The sequence below is a fragment of the Tinamus guttatus genome, unplaced genomic scaffold, assembly GCF_059628265.1.
Source record: "Tinamus guttatus ecotype Peru unplaced genomic scaffold, ASM5962826v1 Tinamus_guttatus_pri_ptg000226l, whole genome shotgun sequence".
Taxonomy (NCBI): domain Eukaryota; kingdom Metazoa; phylum Chordata; class Aves; order Tinamiformes; family Tinamidae; genus Tinamus; species Tinamus guttatus.
In genome coordinates, this window is record NW_028288760.1 from 4,088,666 (window position 1) to 4,108,319 (window position 19,654).

At 43.1% G+C, this 19,654-nt stretch overlaps 1 protein-coding gene across 2 annotated transcripts in view; it reads right to left on the reverse strand.

Annotated features, from left to right (window-relative positions):
- The window catches only part of DENND1A (DENN domain containing 1A), a 154,344-nt gene that overhangs the window by 12,223 nt on the left and 122,467 nt on the right, over nucleotides 1–19,654 (reverse strand). For both annotated transcript variants that reach the window (XM_088525395.1, XM_088525394.1), the window contains exons 18-19: nucleotides 18,496–18,552; nucleotides 13,182–13,313 (exon numbers count right to left, since the gene is read on the reverse strand). In XM_088525395.1, coding sequence (XP_088381521.1) covers nucleotides 13,182–13,313; nucleotides 18,496–18,552 — 189 coding nt within the window. The remainder of the gene's footprint in view (nucleotides 1–13,181; nucleotides 13,314–18,495; nucleotides 18,553–19,654) is intronic.

Consider the following 19,654-nt stretch of genomic DNA (forward strand, 5'->3'; position numbering starts at 1 on the left):
CTAGTAAAGTTTCCATTTTTAAAGGCACCTAGTATAGATAACGTGACAATTTGCCTACCGTGTTTTGAATGAAACAGTGCTTAGCTTTCTGTGCCTAAGGTAGCTACTGGGAATAATTGCTGTGTGGTTCTTCCGTGAGAGTCACTCTCCTCGCCAAGACGCTCCGCCGGCAATGCTGATCCCACGTAATTAAGGAGATTCTCAGCTAGCAGTGTAAATGAGCATAGTATGGATGTCTATCGACCACAATGTACTTTTAGCACCCTAATACCCAAACACAGACTTCATTCTATTTAGATGCATTCACTCATCTATTCCACAGAGAAAAAGTAAGCATCCCAAATTAATTTAAAGCAGAACTTGGGGAGAATAAATACTTTATCTTCAGATTTCTGCTTCCTTTCATATTAGAGCTCAGTGCAAGTCTTCAAAAACTCACTGGCTAAAAACTTATGCCAGCCCAGCAAGAATTTTGGTTTAAGAAATCACCACAAAAGTAAAAACAAACATTGCAACAGCAGCATCTGTTACCTGCAGAACTGACTGAAAGTTGCAGAACTCGTCAAAGAAAAGCAGAACAAATGCAGGTCCCAGGCTGCACCGCAGCAGAGAAGGAGGCAGTTTAGGAGCATAATTCTCACGTTGCTTTTTTTGCAAAGTTCAACAGTCGAAACTATTAAGATTTAGTAATGCTACCAAGAGTGCAATTCAGGCAGTGTTAAGCTGTGGCAGTGAAACAAAACTCCCAGCTACTCACGGGCCTAGAAGAACGCTGTATCTTTGGAGGCGGTGGCCGAGGCGGACGGAGTCTTTGCTGCTGTATCAAAGTGGAAACTTAAGTCATAGGTAAATTAAAGTAATAGTCACCTACACGAAACACCTCTGATTCTGTGGCAAAAGCAGTTTGAGCAGATGACAACATGCAATTACGCTCATACTCACCTCACGGAACACAAATGTTTCAAAGCAGGGACAATCTCACAACCCACCAAGTGCCATAACAGGAAAGGCAGTGCTGCCTGCCTCCGTGACATACACATTTCATACAGGTCAACAACACAGACCCTTATGTGGATCCTAACATGTATCTGGCAAAGTACAATTTTTTGATGAGCTTCCACTAAAATCCGAGGACTTACGCTAAAGGCCTCGAACCAGCAAAGACCAGCAAATGAGAGGCAAAGTCAATTAAACTTTCCATACGCTTAAAGATGAACCTGTGCTTACACACCCTACTGCATGCAGGCTTGGGTGCCCTGCCTAGAGCAAAGCGCGCATTGAAGTAGGAAAGAAGACAAGAAGACAAAGTCACCGGCGGCTCCGAATGAAAACACATCTGTGCAAGAGCACAGCGTCGACAGCAGCAGCAGCTGAGGAGACCAGAGCAGTGTTACCTCAAGCTCCTGCAAGCCTGCAGTAAAGGCAGGCCGCTCACCTCGAGTGACACGAACGCATGCGTGCGGCAGCACCACACGCACCCACCTACTCACCTGAGCAGTATTTGTCTGAGAAAATGCATGACAGGATTTGTTAATCCTATCTGCTATGGCAATAGCAATAACAGGGAGTTTTTAATGCTTTGGGGGATCTGAAAGCTCTCTCTGTGCTCGGAAGGGCCGCTCACATTGCACCCTTCCAGCTGACCCGTTACAGTGTGAACTGCAGAGCACCCGCGCACGCGACCGACAGCACGTGGAGGATGAAGAGCATCAGCAGTGCAGTGCAGCTTGGAGGAGCTCAACAGCAAGATCACCTCATGTCGCGTATTCCCCTTGCCTGGACCCAAACCAACATGCAGCCCTTACGCTGTGCAGCACTATTTTGTTCCTATTAGTCCTAATTGGCCAACAATTACAAGTCAGACCTTAAAACACCATGATACTGGCCTAGAAATCATAACGATATATAGATTTTTTTTTCTCCCTAAGTGATCGGGGTAAATCCACAGTGCTTTTACTTTTCTGGTTCCAAGAGGGTCACAATCTCTATTCCTTAATATGAGCTGAGAGTCTCACTTAATTACTTGACTCCAGGACCAAGGACTAATGAAAACAGCATTTCCCAAGGTTTATGATAAACGCATGAGTTATCAAGATGTACCGAGGTCACCTCAGCTTCCATTTTACTTGGGGACTGTGAAATAACATAACTTCTTTTTTTCCTTGGCAATTCAGAAGAGCCTTTTCTGTTACCAAACCCCGTCCCACAGGAGCAGCTCCAGGGTACCATGCTACCTACACTTCTCTCTTCCCTGTGCTCTCCTCCTCTTTCCTAAGCTTTCCGCGGGTGGCAGCACTCATTAATCCTGCTGCTCGTCCATATTTGTCCTCCCATTCACTGAACTCTCTTCTTTTACTGAAATCAGTCTGTGCTAAACACACACCACATGGGCTAAGCTCAATGCTCTTCCCTGTAGGAACTCAGGTAGAGAAGGAAGGGAGGGAGGGAAGGAGGAAGGAAGGAAGGATGGGGCAGCAGCTTTGCTCTGCCTCTAGACAAGGGAAGACTTGTGACAGACTGCACTGGTTTGCCTAAGGCTCACCCAAGCCTCGATTTAGAGACACGCTAGTGCACATCGTGTGCAAGGATTGCTTTAGTTCCACTAGACGAGCATGAAATTCATGTAAGTGAAAATAAAAATTACCTTATATATTCATGTGTAATCTGTGAGATTAAATCTGAAATTCTGACTCAGGTAGGTGAAGATAATGGGACTTGCAAGCCAAAGAGCAAACTGCCATATGAAAACTGCCTGAAATGCTACACAAATAGCTTTCACTGGGGAAATTACTATTGCAGCAGGCACCACGCTTCTGAACCCCACAGATCTGAATGGCATGATAAGGCAAAACTACACAGGCACAGGGGCAGTTTTTCTCTCCATTAAATTTGCCCATGGGAGGGGTTTGGCTGCATTCAGTGCTGTGAATCGCAGCAAGACCAGGCAAAGGGCAGTGAGGAATAACTGACGTGGAGGTTCACCAGCAGACAACAGCTGCTTGCCCTTTGCCAGAGCTTCATTTTTAATGTTGACGGTAATATCTGTCACCAGAGTGGGATAAGCAAGTATATTTGAATTATATGAAGATCATATTTACTGGAACTGCCTCTGATTTGAAGTTAATTTGTTAATGCAGCAAAACACATTGTTTCCAAAAGGTCAGTAGGGGAAGCTGTGTTGGAATATCAACTTAATTACCTGTGCTGTAAGGATGAAAGGGTACAAAACAGCACTTGGGCATGTTGCTAAAAGCAGCTAAATTGCTATTCTAGGTACGTTCCTAAACGTATATACTGTAGTTTTTGCTGTGAAGCAGAGAAATGTCTAAATTAGTGCTCTCTTACCAATGGCTGTTTACTCACATACCATTTTTCTCTAGATATTTTCTTAATTGTCTTGCTCCAAATACTTCTGAAGCAACAAGACATGAAGCAAATTTGCAGAAAGCCAGTTTTATGACTGCAGATCTGGCAGAGTTTTACTAATTATCAAACAAGTGATTTTAAGCCATGAGATGCTGGAGGGAAAAAATTCTTATGTTCACTTTTACACTGTTAAAATACTATTTAAAATTATACATTCCTCAGATCATCAGGTAGCTATTAAATATCCAAGGGACTTTCACATTACAGTTAGTTAATTTTTCATACCAGAGAAAACATTACGAAAAATCATTCTGGATGTGTGAAGTAACAGCTGCTGAACCAAGCATTATCTCCAATGAACTGCGCATGTCTATTGAGATACAGCAATTTTTTTAAGTGGTATTCAAAACAGAGCCTTTATCAGGCCAATTCATTTGCAGCAACAAGTGCAACCAGGGAAAAAATGGGTAAAGGAAACAGCCTAGACCAAAACTTGCTTGCCAGCACGTACAGGAGGAAGGGTTTGTCCTGCTCAAAGCAGTATGGAGGGGTGTTCTGACAGATTTCCAAAGTAAAGTCTTTCTACATGAATATCTTATTTTCTTCAGAAATTCAGGACCAGTTTGAAAGCTGCTAGCACGTTTTACAGATAATCAGGCCTGGGGGAGCGCTGGCAGTCCTGAACACGGTTGTGCTCAAACATAACGTGCTGCAAAAGATCTGAAGCGCTGACTTTGGAAGAATGTGTCGAACCTCAACTGAACACTCAATAAAAAAGGGGGGGTAGAAAATAACAACACTTAAAAATGTATGGTACCTGAAAAGATTCAGTACGGAAAGCAGATGGAATCTGAGGCAGCTGTTTTATTACCCATCCAGATCCCTGCACAGCACACGCTGCTTTTTACATACTCCCATATGCACAGCTCACAAACTGGGATGACAAGAACAGTGTAGGCTTTACAGCATATATTTTTTAATTTACACTCTGAAATACTTCAACAGAAATCTGCTGGACCGTGTGACAAAACACTCTTCACGTATTCAGGGATGCCTCATTCTTCGCGACACACTGGTACACGGGGAAGGTAGCCTGAACCTGGCAAGCAGAGCAACGCCTGTAGCTGTGCCAAGGATTCATGAACGGGAGGGGAGACAACCACAATTAAACCCTCTGATTAGTTTAATGAGAAAAACAGGGACTACCCCCTTAACCTTTTCTAGCCAGGAGTCTCCCACTGCCCAGTGGAGATAGGGAGAGTAAGAGAAGGAAATGAAGGATCAGTGTCTCGGAGCTCCAGCACACACTAAGGGCCGGGTTTCACGAGCCCGAGTCCCACCGGTGTCTGGGAAGGCCCAGAGAGGACCCTCGCGCTGTGCTGAAAGCGAGGGCGATTCTGAAAATCTACCTTTTCTTCCCATCTCCCCTGGCTGGGACCTGCTCTGTCCTTCCTGACGAAAGAGGAAAGATCCCTTTTTTATGGTGCATCTCAGCACAGGGCACTGGGAGCCCTTCCTCAGCTAGCAGTGCTAATAACTTGCACCTATTAATCTCATACTGTGCAAACAATCCCAGAGTAGCTTATATATATAAATATATATATGTATATACCCATACACGCACACACAAATAGCCAACGTGACACACTTTGCTCTGGACCTCGGACGTGCAGGAGGGCAGGCAGAGCGCTGCGGACAGCAGGACTGCGGAGCTCCGTGTCGGGATCACTGCCTTGCCCGGGACGGGACCGGGCCAGGCTGCAGCAAACGTGGCCTCGCAGCCACCCGCTACCACCGGCTTGTTAGGGAAGAGCAGCAGGGAGAGGAAACCCCAGAGCACCGGCCAGACTACTGCCACGGAGTATCCTCATTCGTATTTTAAAAATAGGCATTTTAAATAATAAATTCCTTGATAATTTGCAACAATTCACTAGCTTAAATGCTAACACCCATTTTTAGGTATCAAGGAAAAGATATCAGAGCAAAACCAAAGAATTGTCTACTTATAGAATGGACCTGGGGGTAAATGTCCCTGAGACGCTCACGTCCCCGCAGACCCCCACAGCCCGTTCTACCTGCAGCCCTGTCCTCGGGGCAATCCCTGGTGACTATAACTGCTTCTGTGCTTCATTTCCTTTGCACCAGCCCAGAGCTTCTCTGGATCCTGCGGGATCGTGCGCGGTCGTTGCCAGCGCCTCAATCCTAGCAGGATTCACTGAACACACAGACACGCTCACGGTACTAAGGCAAGTTTAACACCCAGAAAATGACATAGCTCAAGGCTCTCCATCATGTGATACGCCTCAGCCTGCGCGCAGCACAACTTTCATTTGTACAGAAAGAGAATACAACCACAATCCCCTATTATGTTAGTGCAGGATGAAAGGACCATGAAAGAAAACTCCCATAACTCACTGAACCAAGGCCATTCTGGATTACCAGCAAAACAGCAAGGAGGTTTTTCAGAACTATTCAGAAAGATGAAAAGGGGGAGCATTTCGAAAGATAATCTCATTGAAAGATGTCCAAAATTCCAACGCACTTCTATGAAAATTAGGTATATTTTGAGGGGGCCAGTTTTCATTCCATCTGTTTCTCAATGTACAAGGATGGAGAGACATGTTATAAAAAATCCTAGACCCCAGGAATATATTTATCCCCATGTGTTAAAGTCTATCCATCTACTATCTCAGCAGAGTTTAAAATCACAGCTAATAGGTTAACAACTGTTTTTCTTCTGCTTCAAATGAAGAATATCAGAAAGCTGGGGGAATATTCAGCTTCCCAATTTGTACTGACTGCTCACTGCTACCTGCAATGTCTGTTTGACAGGACTGACATTTTGTACTGCTGTGAGATGGGAAAACGTGTGACATTTTTATTCATGGTGGCGTACGCCCTTGTAATGATCAGCCCTGGTCGATGTGCTTACTGCAGCAGCCCCGAGCCCTCGGAGAACAAACAAGAACCGGAGGTGCCAGCAGTTCGGCTGCCTTATTAAACACCACCAGGATTCTAACGAAGAGCAACTGCTGGAAAATCTCACTGTCAAATCCTCAAGGACATTGTCAACGTGGAGGTAACTACATATATTTTTCATTTAAAATACCAGAAAATCCAGCAATGCAATATTAAAAATAAAGACCCACACCACTTTTTTTTTTTTAACTGGTCATTTCATCAGCCTTACATCGGGCTTTCAGCAGGCCTGATACCAGATCTCTAGTCAAGGAGATCACACAACCCACATGATTTAACATGCTGGAAAATGGGCCTATCCCTTATTATCCTCTAAAGGTATTGCTCTCTAGCAAGGAGGATACTTGGATCGAAAAATAAATAAATAAATGAGCTAGCTTCTCATTTAAGGAGTTCTATAAACAGCAGCGACTTTCTACTTTGCCCATCTCCATCATTCACCGTGGAAGTCAGCATAATTAGGGTAGCATTCCTCCAGACAAGCACACAAAATTACAAGTCTCCTGGACTTTGGAAAGCAGGGCCCGCTGGGGCGGTTATACGTGACGCTAACATCAGTCCAGCTCGGAAGGACAGATCCCCCAGACACCCGTCCAAACAAGCAGTCGCAGGGTGGCTAGCAGTTAGGAGAAACCTCGCCTTCAGATACCCCCTCCTCCCTTTCATCTTCTAGTTTAATCCAGGGCCCAGAGGTCAGTTCAGACAGCTTGGGCCTAACTGCATCTATCCACCTTGCAGTAATATATACAAAACTTCTGGATGCTGATATAGGTTGATAGACTAAGCAAGTCATCCATAAGCCCCTCTGAACCCTTCTCAAGTTGTCAATCTAGGTGATTTGATTAGCCTTGCATGCACTGATGTATTTATTTCATATGTATGTATTATTTATAAAGCACAATTCTGCTTCTAGATGCCAGCAGTGATGGACCACGATATTCCCTACACGGCAGTTACAGGTTCCTCGACATAACAGGACTAACGAGGAAGCTCTGCGCACACGTTACAGCTGCTGTTGCTGTCACAGAGCCCTAGGAGGTCGGCTCAGCCACACTGTTTTCTCCACACATCCAGATCCAAGCGTTATGGCATCCGACTTGCACGTACCCAGGGCAGTGGATTTATTCTGAACATCCCTGTTTAAAAAGCGCTTGAAATGCCAAGAAGGTTGGCAAATCCTAAAGGCCCCAGTGCAGAATGTGTGTTTTTGCGGACGAACGCTTGTGCTGGCCACAGGACGGGAGCAGCACGATGCTGCTCCGAAGCCTGCGCTCCGCCGCCGCGGCAGCCCGGCTGCTCGTTGGAACGCGCTGGCGGCGGGCGCGCGAGGCAGCCACCGCCGGTACGCGCTGCGGGTGCTGCACATCCTCCTAAAGAGAGAGCCAGCGCTCACTTGTCAAATATTTACACGCATGACAAGAGTGCAAGCCTTTCAGTTAGATAATTCCTATCCCATGGATTGTCATTCCTGCAAATCTTGCAAACCACAAAGCAGAATTTCCATCAAACGCATTATTTTCTTGCTCATCGATATTGTTTTCGTTCCTCTTCTGTGAGCAGTGGCCCCTAAGAACTTGATAGGACATCTGAATAGTCTCAAGCAGGTATTAGATGAACAAGTACTTCTGGGCCAATACATTTTCCTTTCCCACAAGGGGTTTTCTACTGCATGACAGTGAATTCCTGTCTGGAAGGAAGAGTCAAGCAAAGGAGTAACAAGAAGAAATGAGGGAAGGAAATGTGGTTTTGTTGTTTTGTTTGTTTTAGAAGATAGAGGATTTTTAAAGGCTTAGACTTTTACTAGATCCATAAAGAACCAAACAGATAGAGGAAGAAAATTTCACCTGGTTCATGAGAAGGGAACCGTGTCGCTCCTCCTGGGGAGGCCGGCTGTGCAGCCATGGTGTAACTCACACGGACGTAAGGAAATGGCCTCGTGTTCCCCTTTCCCCTGGGTTTCTACCCCAGTGGTGCACAAGAGCCGCCCCGCTCCGGGAGCTGCCCATTGTCCCGAGGCACCTGGCTGTGACGGGAGTCCCGGGCCGGGAGCCGCCTTCCCCCCTTCCGCCCTCGGGATCCCTCCCGCCGCCTGCCCCTGTCCTCCCAGATCCAGCCCTGCATTTGTGGAATGTGGCTGCCTGGCTTCTCCCCATCCTCCCCCTGACCCCTTAATACTGTTTAATCTTCCTGAGGACGAAGCTGCCCTACAAAGCCGAGTTGCTCGTTCTGCATGTCTAGGCGCCAATCCCAAGCAGGGAAAATGAATGTGAATGTTCAGCTCCCCCACAGCAAATGATGAAAACAGCAAATAAGGGCACAATTTCCATTTTATGGCTTCTGAAACTTTAGTAACAGTAAGAATCAGCTTGGAAGAGAATTTTGGACAAGTCCTTCACACTCAGATAAGTTGCTTTAGTGGGATGAATATATTTTCCTTTTGTTTTGCTGCTCCCAAGATTTACATTAGCCCCTAGAATACTAACTCTTCCCTGTTTGCATTGAAAATGGAGTAGGACTGAATCTCTTAAGCAAACATGCATTTAGAAGACTCTCTTCTATTTTATTAAGCTTTACCTTTGTGCATCTAAATGGATAAAATATTCTATTTGCAGCTAAATAAAAACAAACCACGGAAGCATAAACACACCTAAGCTGACAAAAGACCCTCTAATTATACAAGAAGCAATTAGAGAGCAGAAGAGGATTGCCGGTGTGATTCGCCTCTATCCCAGTGCTCAACTTCCCCCAGAGGACAAGCCTGGCCGCGGCTCATCAGGGCAGCAGCAGCGTCCGGGCGGCCACGCGCAGAGGTGCCCGTGCTCAGCCACCTAACGGCACCGTCACTGTTCCCTATTCCAAAGGCAGCTCCCGGTTTGGGAATTGTCCCACTTCTCTGGTGGTACTGGGTTATGGTACAGGGACACACGCACATGTGACCTGGTGCACTAGTGGCCTAGCAGGTAAGCACCGTCTTTTGGAAGGAAAAGGCGTCTAAAATATCAGATTCAGATACAAATCTGCCTTCCTCTCTTAGCCAAGCTCTCAGTTTATATTTTTTTTATTATCTATTGCAAAAATAAATACATATGAGAGAACTGAGAAAGCCTACTGCTCATTAAAAGCTCAGCAAGATACTTTGGAGAGCTGCTGGCGCTATCTGGAACAGCCACACAACCACCATCATTAAGGAGATGCCTGCCTTTCCTGGATCCCCGGCTTTGGGGGCTGTAACATACATAAATGTCACTTATCTAAATATTTGAATGCAATACTTGAGCCTTGTGTCTCTACAGGAAACAAAAGAAACTTATCAGGATAGTTTGGCTTTGTAAAAAAAAAAAAAAAAAGCCTTGCAGTATTTCTAATTTAATTTATTTTCTTTCTTTTTTATTTGTGGCATAAATGCAACTTTTAAATCAATATTTATGTTTAGGGTGGAGAAATATTAAAAGCTTCTCAAGCAACAAACTTCTGAAATCGGACAGGACTGCAATGCAGACTTTAATTGCTACCCAGCTCCATCAGCCCATGGAAAGTGGCGGGGGGAAGAGCCCGAAGTCTCCACGGGCGCATCCTGCACAGCCCCCTCGCCAGGGGAACAGCTCGGCCGCGGAGCTGCAGCTCCAGCAGGAACACACAGCGCGGGGCAAGAGCGCTACCGGCACCCTGGGAAAAACCCTTCCCAAAAGGCTCCGACTCGGCGAGTCCTCCCTCCTTACACTAAGCATTAAAGATGAGATTCTAGCAACCAGAATCTCTGTGGCTATTGGAGGAAAACAAACATTTTGTTTATATATAAATATATATATATATATATATACATATACATATATATATATATAAAAGATCAAATTTGCCCAGTACTGCAACAGATCCGCAGCATCTCACCAGGAACGTGTCTGAAGCAGCCACGGTGACCTGGACTCACGGCCTTGACCTGCCGTTGGAGGTGACAACCCGCCCTGCAAAGCAGAAGTTGAGCCAGTCCCACTGCCACTGTATTTCGGGTTTATTCCCCATATAGCCCAAGGATGAGAAGGATAAAGCCATGCACCCTGCCCAGAAAGCGGGCACACACATGGACCTTGCTTTTCGCCCAGCAGCGAGCGCAGTCCAGTCCTACTCACTACTCACTGGAGCCTTTCCTGCCATTTGAGAGCCGATCCCCTCCTCCCCACTAGTTAAACCTCGGCTGCCTCTGTCGCTCTTGCTACTTGTTGACTATCGTGAGCGCCCAAGTGAAGGAGGGCCCCAGCCCTCCCTTCGCTGCCTTGTCCTCTCGTAGCCTTCTCAAGACACCTTCTTCATTCCTACGGCTTTGCCCTGGGATAGCTGGCCAAAATCCTCCTCCTGCCATGGAGACCTTTCCCACAATGTCGTGGTGTGACAGAAGCCACGGTTAAAACAATTCTGTCTTAAATAGCCCCTTAACTAGCATCCGATCAACATCTACCAAGATGAGACCCAACGCTACAAACTCTCATACATGCAGATAATTGTTTGCAAAGATTTATCAGCAATCAGCTAAAGCGCTATGCAAAGGATTTCAGGATATTTGCTGGCATTTTTTTTGTTAGCTAACAACTGCAGGTACGTAACTGTGCTTAGGAAAGCTAGAAACGAACTTACTATAGGGCGCGAGATAATGAGTTAAAATTAAAGGTTGCTGCTGGCTTGGCAGCCCATCCCCCATTAGCTAATCTGTCATGTAATGAAGAGAAGCACCTAGCGCGGGACAGCTCGCTGCCGGCTCGCTCACCGCGAGCTGATTAAGAATGTTCCACCACCAGCAGACTGCAGACCTTTCCAACAAAAATAAATAGACTGTATGCAAATGTGTTTGTCACTTTGACAGCATGTCTCAATTAAAGCATCTCGCTGCTGCTGGTAGCCTCGCTCGCTGCAGCGGTATGGACGGGGCTTACTGCATTACTGATACACAGGGCTTGACCCTAATCCACATGCATGCATTTTAAAAAAGTCTGCCTTTGCCATATACACTCGCATAATACTAGCAGACACAGAAAGCAAGTGACAATGAGAAAAAAGCCTCTTTCATCCTCTTCGGTTTATAAGAGCTGTGAATGCACAAACAGCCCTTATTTCAGAGTTCTGGTGGCTTTTTAATTGTTCCCACCTACTGTATCCCAGGCAGAGTTAAAAGTGACACTGAAATCTCTCCCTTTAATCACTAGTTAGAAGCCATCTCCTGTTTAAACAGTAAATTTTGCTGTTTTTCCCCCTCCCCAAAGCCTTAATTTATTTTTCATAGACCTGAACACCTTTCCTTTTGCATGAAAATGTGATTTAATTTTCAATTTGGCATTGGGTTATCAGCAAAAAGGGACCTGTGAAAGGACAAAGGCTCGAAGCGAGGCAGCCCTACAACTGCCAAGTTAGCTAATTTTTTGGAAACCTGACATTTGTAATGTAATGGCAGTAATAAGCATTTAGCAAGCGAGTCTTTCACCGCAGTCAGTGGTTCACTAGAGCTGATGTTGTGTTTCCTTTGACACAGAGAAAGTGATCATTAAAAAATTTGAAAGTGGCCATTAAAAAAACTCATGAATTTAAAGTCACATTTTCCACTTGATTATACATTTCATTAATCTACCAAAATGCTTGAACTATTCATCTTTCATAGAAATCTAAAGAGAAAAAATGAAAATACACTATAGTATTATCTGGAATTCTGGCTGTTTTAAAGGAAATGTAGCATTTTCCTGCTAGAGATAGGTGGCTATATTTCTCCAGTAGCCTCAATTCCTCTCAGCTGTATTGGCATGGAAAATAAGTGAAAAATAAATCACTACTGCAAATATTTAATTGGAAAGGAATCTGTTTGAAAAAAAAGCCTTCAACCACTTACATTCTGCACAGTTGCCAAAGTTCTGAAATGACAGAGAGACCTGAAAATAAAATGCTCTGAGCAGCGGGGTATGATGTATCTGATGTAGCTCTGCTTAATATCGAAGCAGGCAGTGCAGTTATACTGACTTGTTTCTATTATTAAATGCTCATCTATAAATCTGGTTTGCCTCACATTTTAATTCCCATTCCTTTTATAATTGCTTTTGTTTATAATTGTTTTAAAATCACTTTTCCTTAGGTGAAACCATGTATTTACTTCTCTCATGATAATAATACTGTAAAAGAAAAAAAATTGCAAACCAAAATAATGTTACTTTCTGGGAGAAACAAACACTTTTGAGTAAAACGCTGGCAAATTCATAGTGAGCATTGTACATTTTTCTGTGATAATCACAACAAATGTAACATCTTCTAAATAATTAGCTCTTAACAAAAGAAACCAAAATCGCTCTTTTGCAAACATATTGAAAGAAACATTGTAGGAGTAACTAATGTGCATAGCTCAATTGTCAATACTGAAATAGAAAGTACACTAATAAGCTATTAATTGATTTTTCTATCTTAGCTCACCGCTTTTAATTTTCAAATAATGTTAAAATGCTTTAATAGTTGGATGTTTTGTGTTGACACTAATGATCTGGCTACATAACAGAGGATATTTTAAATTATACACCATTAGCCTTGGGAGCCACAGCATCTTTGCACGCTAAAAGAACAAAGTAGATTATAAAATTGTTTTAATGATTTTGTGTTTTTTTCAGATGGAGTTAGAATATGTTTTCCTCCAAAAACACTGTGTGAACAGAAGGAATCAGTGAACACCACAAAGGAAGGTTTTTGAATCCCATTTATACAGGTATGTCATTCAACTTCAAAAGTTAAAGAAATGATTGGCATATCCTACACAGTGCCTTTCCTCTGAACTCTTTGTTTTCTTTTTGGAGTTTAGAGAAAGCAACACGTACCTGCCCAAAATGCACTGTGATGGGTCTTCTATCTTCCCTTAACCTAGGGTCCTTCTTTTCAACGGCAGGAGAAGGTGCTGGCCGTGGCAGAGCCTCTTCAGGTGCCGCAGAGCAGCCGTTCTCTGCAATGTCCTGTGTGAGGAAAGGCAAAGAGCATGGCCAGGACATCCCTCGGGAAGGGAAGGGGCACCGGGAGACACTAACATTTTGGTGTTATGAAAACAAGTACAGAAAAGTAAACATTATTCGAATAAAACATCCTATTGCACTTTGCCAAGCCAAGCTTGGGCACACCCAACACCAGTGCTCCTTGCAAACACCCAACGTGTGCAGGAGCATCTCTGACTTAAACCAGCAAAAGCCAGGAAACGTGCAAGGAGAATAACCAGCTCGACCCCCTATTTGAGGAACATGGAAAGCCAAGAACAGGCTCATCCTGCTTTTGCGAAGCTCCCGAAAGCTGGAATTGCCGAGCTGCCACACCACCGAGCCTCATGCAGCCGGGCGGCGCTTGTGGAAGCGGCAAGGGGAGCCCCATTCCCGGCGCCCTCGGAAGGGACCCGAGGCGCTGCCGGCAGGATGCGGGATGCTCCCCGTCAGCTCCTGCCGTTACTCGTGGGCTCGGCAGCGCAGCGGCCCCGCGGCCGAGGCGTGTGCTGGGGACGAGGGACGAGGGCTGGTGGCAGCGGGCACGCGGCCGCGGAGCCGAGGCGGCCGGGCCAGCGGCGCAGTGGGCCCCAAACCTTCAATCCCTTTGCAACAATGTGGAGGAAATAATGCTCGGTAAATATAGAGAGAAAGCCGCACACATGGCAGCTCTGCAAGCCTGACCCCGGGCTGGCGGCTGCCACCGACACCGCTTTGATGGGCTGCCCTTTGCCATGGCCCCGCGAGGCCCCGGCTTGCTCAGGTACAGTAATGAGCCGTGTAGGCTGATGGCCAATTAGGAGCGGGGCTTTTGGACACCGGCTGACCTAATGTGTTTAGGTCAAATGAAACAAAAAGCTGGCTGGACTTTCTAAGGGGCTTTGTGTGCTCCACACAGAGGCTGAGAGACCTTTTTAGCTCCAGCTGGCAGAGCGGTGGTTCAGCACCGTGGGCACTCAGCGCGCCACGAAATTAGCAACTTCGGAAAGGCAAACTAGAGAGAAAAACTTTTTCCTTCCCCCCAGCAGCTGCACAATGCTACCTTGTCTGGAACAAATACAACAAAGTACACTGGGTTAGCAACAAAGAAGCCTAAAAACAACTCAAGCACAAAAAATGTAAGTTTTTCTAAAAGTTGCAATACTTGAGCTCTAAGCCAGCAACAAACCAGCAAAGGAACCGCTGCCACAGAAGGAGGGGAGGCCGCACACGCTGTTCTGCAGGGCAGCAGATGAACAGAAACGCCATTTCCCTGTCCCTACACCAGCAGGGCCATGGCACGGTGCCAAGCTGTGAGCCTGTTCTGCGTGGGCCAGGATGGGACAGGCAGAGCCAAAGCTCCTCGTGTGTGGGAAGGCCTGGCCTCCAAGAGAGGAGCTAGATACTGGGAGTCAACACAACGCCGAGCATCCTCCTTCCAGGCAGGATTCCCCAAGAAACAGGCACCAAAGTTTGGAGATCAGGGCAATGAGAGAGTGAGGAGATAAAGACTACAGACCGAACAAGTTGTGACGCCAAAAAAAGCCAGGCTTCCCAATGGGGGCAGACGCATGGAGTCTCCCAGGGACGCCCGGCCCGGCCTGCCACAGCGGCCACCACGCACCTCAGCAAAAGGGATTTTCTTCTCGCTCATTTTATTCAATATGAAAAATAACTGATGTGATGCCTCAATATTCACTCAAAATCCTGAAAATTCACACAAAGGAACAACACAGTTTCTGTCATCGAAGCTAAATTTGCCTCACAAAAGCCTGTTTTCTGCCTTCAAATGAAACATATCTGAGCCTAATAAACAGAGAACTGGCTTTAAAATGGCTGCAGTGGTGCTCACAGCATCGAGGAGTCCTCCAGCCCTCCCAAAAATGGAGGAAAAATATCGAGAAAGGCAGAAACTTAACAATGTTTCAGTGGCCTTTTAATGAAAATAAAGTGTAATTTAAGAACACTATTAAAAATATCCCACACTTATTGCTTGAGGGGAAAAAGTATTGTACTGATTGGTGGAAAAAGAGAATGACAACTCTCTATCGTACTCCATAATTTATATAAACAGCACGTCCCCTAATGCCTGTCCCTGCAGGGGAAGTCTTTGCTAAACTGAGTTATGAATTTAATATCTTAATGGACTGTGACAGAGAGGAGACCGCTTATTTATCTATTTATTTTAAGGGAGAAAATCCCAAAACTTTAAAGAATGAGTAAAATAGATAGGCAGATATGTAAAGTTAGATATGTAAACTGAATAAGGTTTTCTTCCACTGAAATAAACATTATGAATATTTCCAGGATCTCTGTTTCATGGCCTACAAATGTTATCCATCAGAAACACAAGCAAAACATGTCAGAACATCTAGAGAGATTCTTTTAATTATTTTATAAATCTCTAAATGAGATGTTTTCAGCTGTACCAATAACAAAGCCCTAACAGTCCACTGATACCAGACACTAACTAGAGCCACATAGGGATCTAGTAAGTAAAATAATTTTGAATACATTAATGCCAAGTGCCCAGCCATTTATAAACTGTCTTATCCGGCAGCTGTCAGTAAGTAATATTCTCCTTACTGAAAGTTGAGGATGGTACCATTCACATTCTTCCTTCTTCCTAATTCTATGCAGTTAAGCTTCAAACGAGGCCAGTAACAGAGTGACTTGACCACCATGCTCCATTTGTGAAATGGAAAAAGCTGCCTTTACAGGGGGAAAAAGGGGAAAAAAGAAAAGAAAAAAAGAACAGAAAAAAAAGTACTGCAGCAGATATAAAATAAAGCTACCATGCTGTATCTATTAACAATTATTTGCTATCACTCATAAGGATTCTCTGAAAACTATTTCTGTTGCTTTGAAATACTGTACCACAAATGAACAAGGGATGGAAATAGAGCCCCATTCAATCTCTACTATCATATTAAAGAAGGACCTTACACACACCACAGTGACCTCTCAACAGGTCAATCCTGCATTTCCCATTTGCAATTCAAACCCAAGACTGGAGCAGACCAAGGGCAAAATGGGCTCTTGATTATATTTAAGAGGTCATCATTGCTATGCAGAGTTGTAGGAAGCAGACCTCTAGCTTTATTGCATTTTTAAATTCCATCTTGTACAGACACTGCTCATATTTGGCAGTGAAAACTGGAAAAGGGATGTTTATATTTGACTTTCCTTACCAGTGGCCTGCATTCTTTCTGTGTTAACCAGAAAATAATATCTGTTATTCTGTTAAGTTCAATTTAAAAAGAATCTTAAGCTATACTTAGAGCATGGAAGAGGTGCACTCCAAATCTGATAAAATTGTGTTTAATTATGTCAGAATTTCAAACACAAAATAACCATATATTGCAAGAATATACCTGAAAAATACGATATCCTAAGATGAAAATCGGTAAGGATGCAGTAATGGACTTATTAACAGAGCATCAAAGACACTTTGATTGAAAATAATGTTTGTGAGTTGCCAAAACAATATTTCTTATTTTTATCACCCTAAAGAGAGCAATACCTCTTTTCAGAGTTATCTTGTAACGGTGCATTCAAAAAGCAGAAAGGAATGGAGCTGAAAAAGAGCAGATTTACTGAAGGAAAGAGAGGTAGAATAGTGTGTGTCAATTATTTATAGAAGTCTTAAACTCTTGTGAAAGCACATGTTTAACGATCTTACTTACAGAAATGCTAAATAATAAGGAAGGTGAAACAAAATTGGTCCATTCATTTGTAAATGTTATGTGTATTTTAAAAAGAACAGTTGGTGTTTGAAGGACTAGGTAGACAAGAGCAATGAAACAAAGCAATGAATGAATGAATGGAGAAGCTTCTCAATATTTTCTACAAAAAATTCACAGACTAGGATATAATCATATTAGCATTTAAAAACAGGAAATCAATTTAGTCATTTTGCACAATACCAACTATGTTAGATGCACATGAGAAGCTCACACAGAGTCATTATTCATGAAAGTTACATGCAGAAGTAAAACCTTAGGAATGACAGAAAAAAAAAAGTGTACAGGCAAGCGTTCTGTGTTTCTATCTAGTATTTTAATATTACAGCCAAAGTGGCACAGGTAAAGTAATAAATGTGATAAAATCAAATATCATGAAAATAATCTGAACCAACTTTATCTTTTCCATGCATCTTTAACCATTTGCTGAAATTTGTACTTAGAGGGCTAACAACATTTAGATTGTTTATTCCAAAAGGTTGCAACCTGACTTTAGAATAACCCCTTTGTGGGGGTTATTATTTTGTCGGTATGGTTAGGCAGACTTCTGATCACACCAAAGGAATATATTTGCAGTGGTACCTTAAGACGGTGGTGTCAGATTTAGAGGGAAAAAAAATACTGAAATACCACACTTAAAAAAAGACCCCACCAATTAATACGCAATAAATTGAAACAAAAATCTGAATGAGAGCTTCACAGTTATATTAACAAATTAGATGCTGTATTCCCAGTAGACTCTTAATAGCTCTGATTCACAGAATAAATACAGTATCTGAAATAAACCTAAAGGCAGAATTAACCATTCCTCCATTCAGTATGTATCAATATGACCATGCATCTGGCTTAAAATAGGCAATTAATATTGGGTAACACACTCCTTGAACACAGATCAGCATTCCCAGAATCTTACTGTTTACAAACAAAAAAGCCATTCACAGAACAACAAACAGTTTGAGTATGTCTTGCTGCAAAATTCAAATTTAAAATGAAAACCAAATCTGATATAATTTATTTGTGCCTGAACTTTAAAGTCGATACTCATGAAATGCGTAAATCATCTGGCGAACGACAGACTCTGTGTTATTTTCCCCGAGACATTACTGTTGAAATAACAACCATTTGCCATTTGGAGAAAGTTCACTGCCATGACTGCCCCGATGCGCGAGGCCCCAGTACAAAGGAGAGGAGAGGGACCCCTCTACGCAGAGCACTCAATTTTCTGGCTTTTGTGGGTTTAAGTCAGAGCCTTAGTGTATTTGAAGATAGTTTTTTTTGTCTGTGAATATTTATAACAGTGTGAAAAATCCAGGACAGCTGGTAATGCATTTTGAAGTGTGCTAACAACACTGTATCAAACAGCTTCCTATTGATCACATAATGCTTTTTGTGGCTAAGTATTTCATACATGGTGCTTATACATTTTGAATAAAAACTTCAAGTACCTTTTGCTTCAAGCGGTTTTTCACTTCTTTTATTCCCATTTTTGCATGATCTTTTGCCTGCATGAAAAATTAATTTAAGTTAAAATCCCCTTCTATTTCCAGCAGTGACTATGCTTGATTTCAGTGCATCAAGATTTACAAGATTCACCTTCTCTAGTTACTAAAAAAGGCATTGAAAAAAATGGCACAAGGGACCAAAAACAGATAGTAAAACAAATAAAAAGCTAAAAAAAAAAAAAAATCACTCAATGCTGCAGAATTTTTGATTTCTCTGTCTTGAGAGCAGAGACATCTTTTGTCTTTTCCCCTTCCAGACTTCAGGTCTTCCCTTTGCTATATTTACCTTTGCTATAAGTTAGCAATCAATAGTGATAGCAAACCTTGAAACTCCCTCCTTGCAGTGCTCTGGATGCCAGTTCCACTTAGCAGAGCTAATCTAACCCTACTCATCTCTCAGGCTGGAAGGGAAAGGAGGAAAAATGTGAACACTTAAGTCAAATCTTCTTGCAGCATTATCTCCTACGATTCCATGTATAAGAAATCCTCAATTGTTTCAATGTTGCCTCCTGTATAGTGAAAATGTACAATAATACAGTAATATAGTAGCTATTATGTGTATATAATCCATATAGCTCTTATATACTAGCTATTTTTAACAGAGTTGAAAGCATTTTCATTTTAAAAACCTCAAAAAATCAGTAAGTTGGATTCTAAATAAGCAAGTATAAAAAGAGAATACAAAAACATTAACATTGAAATTTAGAAAAGCTGGAACAATCCAGGAAATGAGAGGATTCCCTTATTTCAATGAAACTGCAAGCACAGAAACCTCAGCTAACAATGGATTTCCAGCAGGGTAATGATAAGGTGGTAGAGCTGCTTAGTACAGAATATAGGCACGATTTCCCAGAAGTAGTTCTGTTTAATAAATAGGATGCATACTTTCAAAAGAAATCACAGGTTCTCCTTTCCATTTGCATTTCTGTTGTGTTTAGAAAAAGTTAATTTTAAAATATTTATTTCATTTACATTTGAAATTTAGAGGAACACACATCTTAAAGTAGTGTTGAGCACGATAAAAATGAACTTAAGCCTTGAGTCTCCCTTGAAAGGTTAAAATGGAATTGTGATTAGACTCGTCTCTCACTAGTAAGCCAGT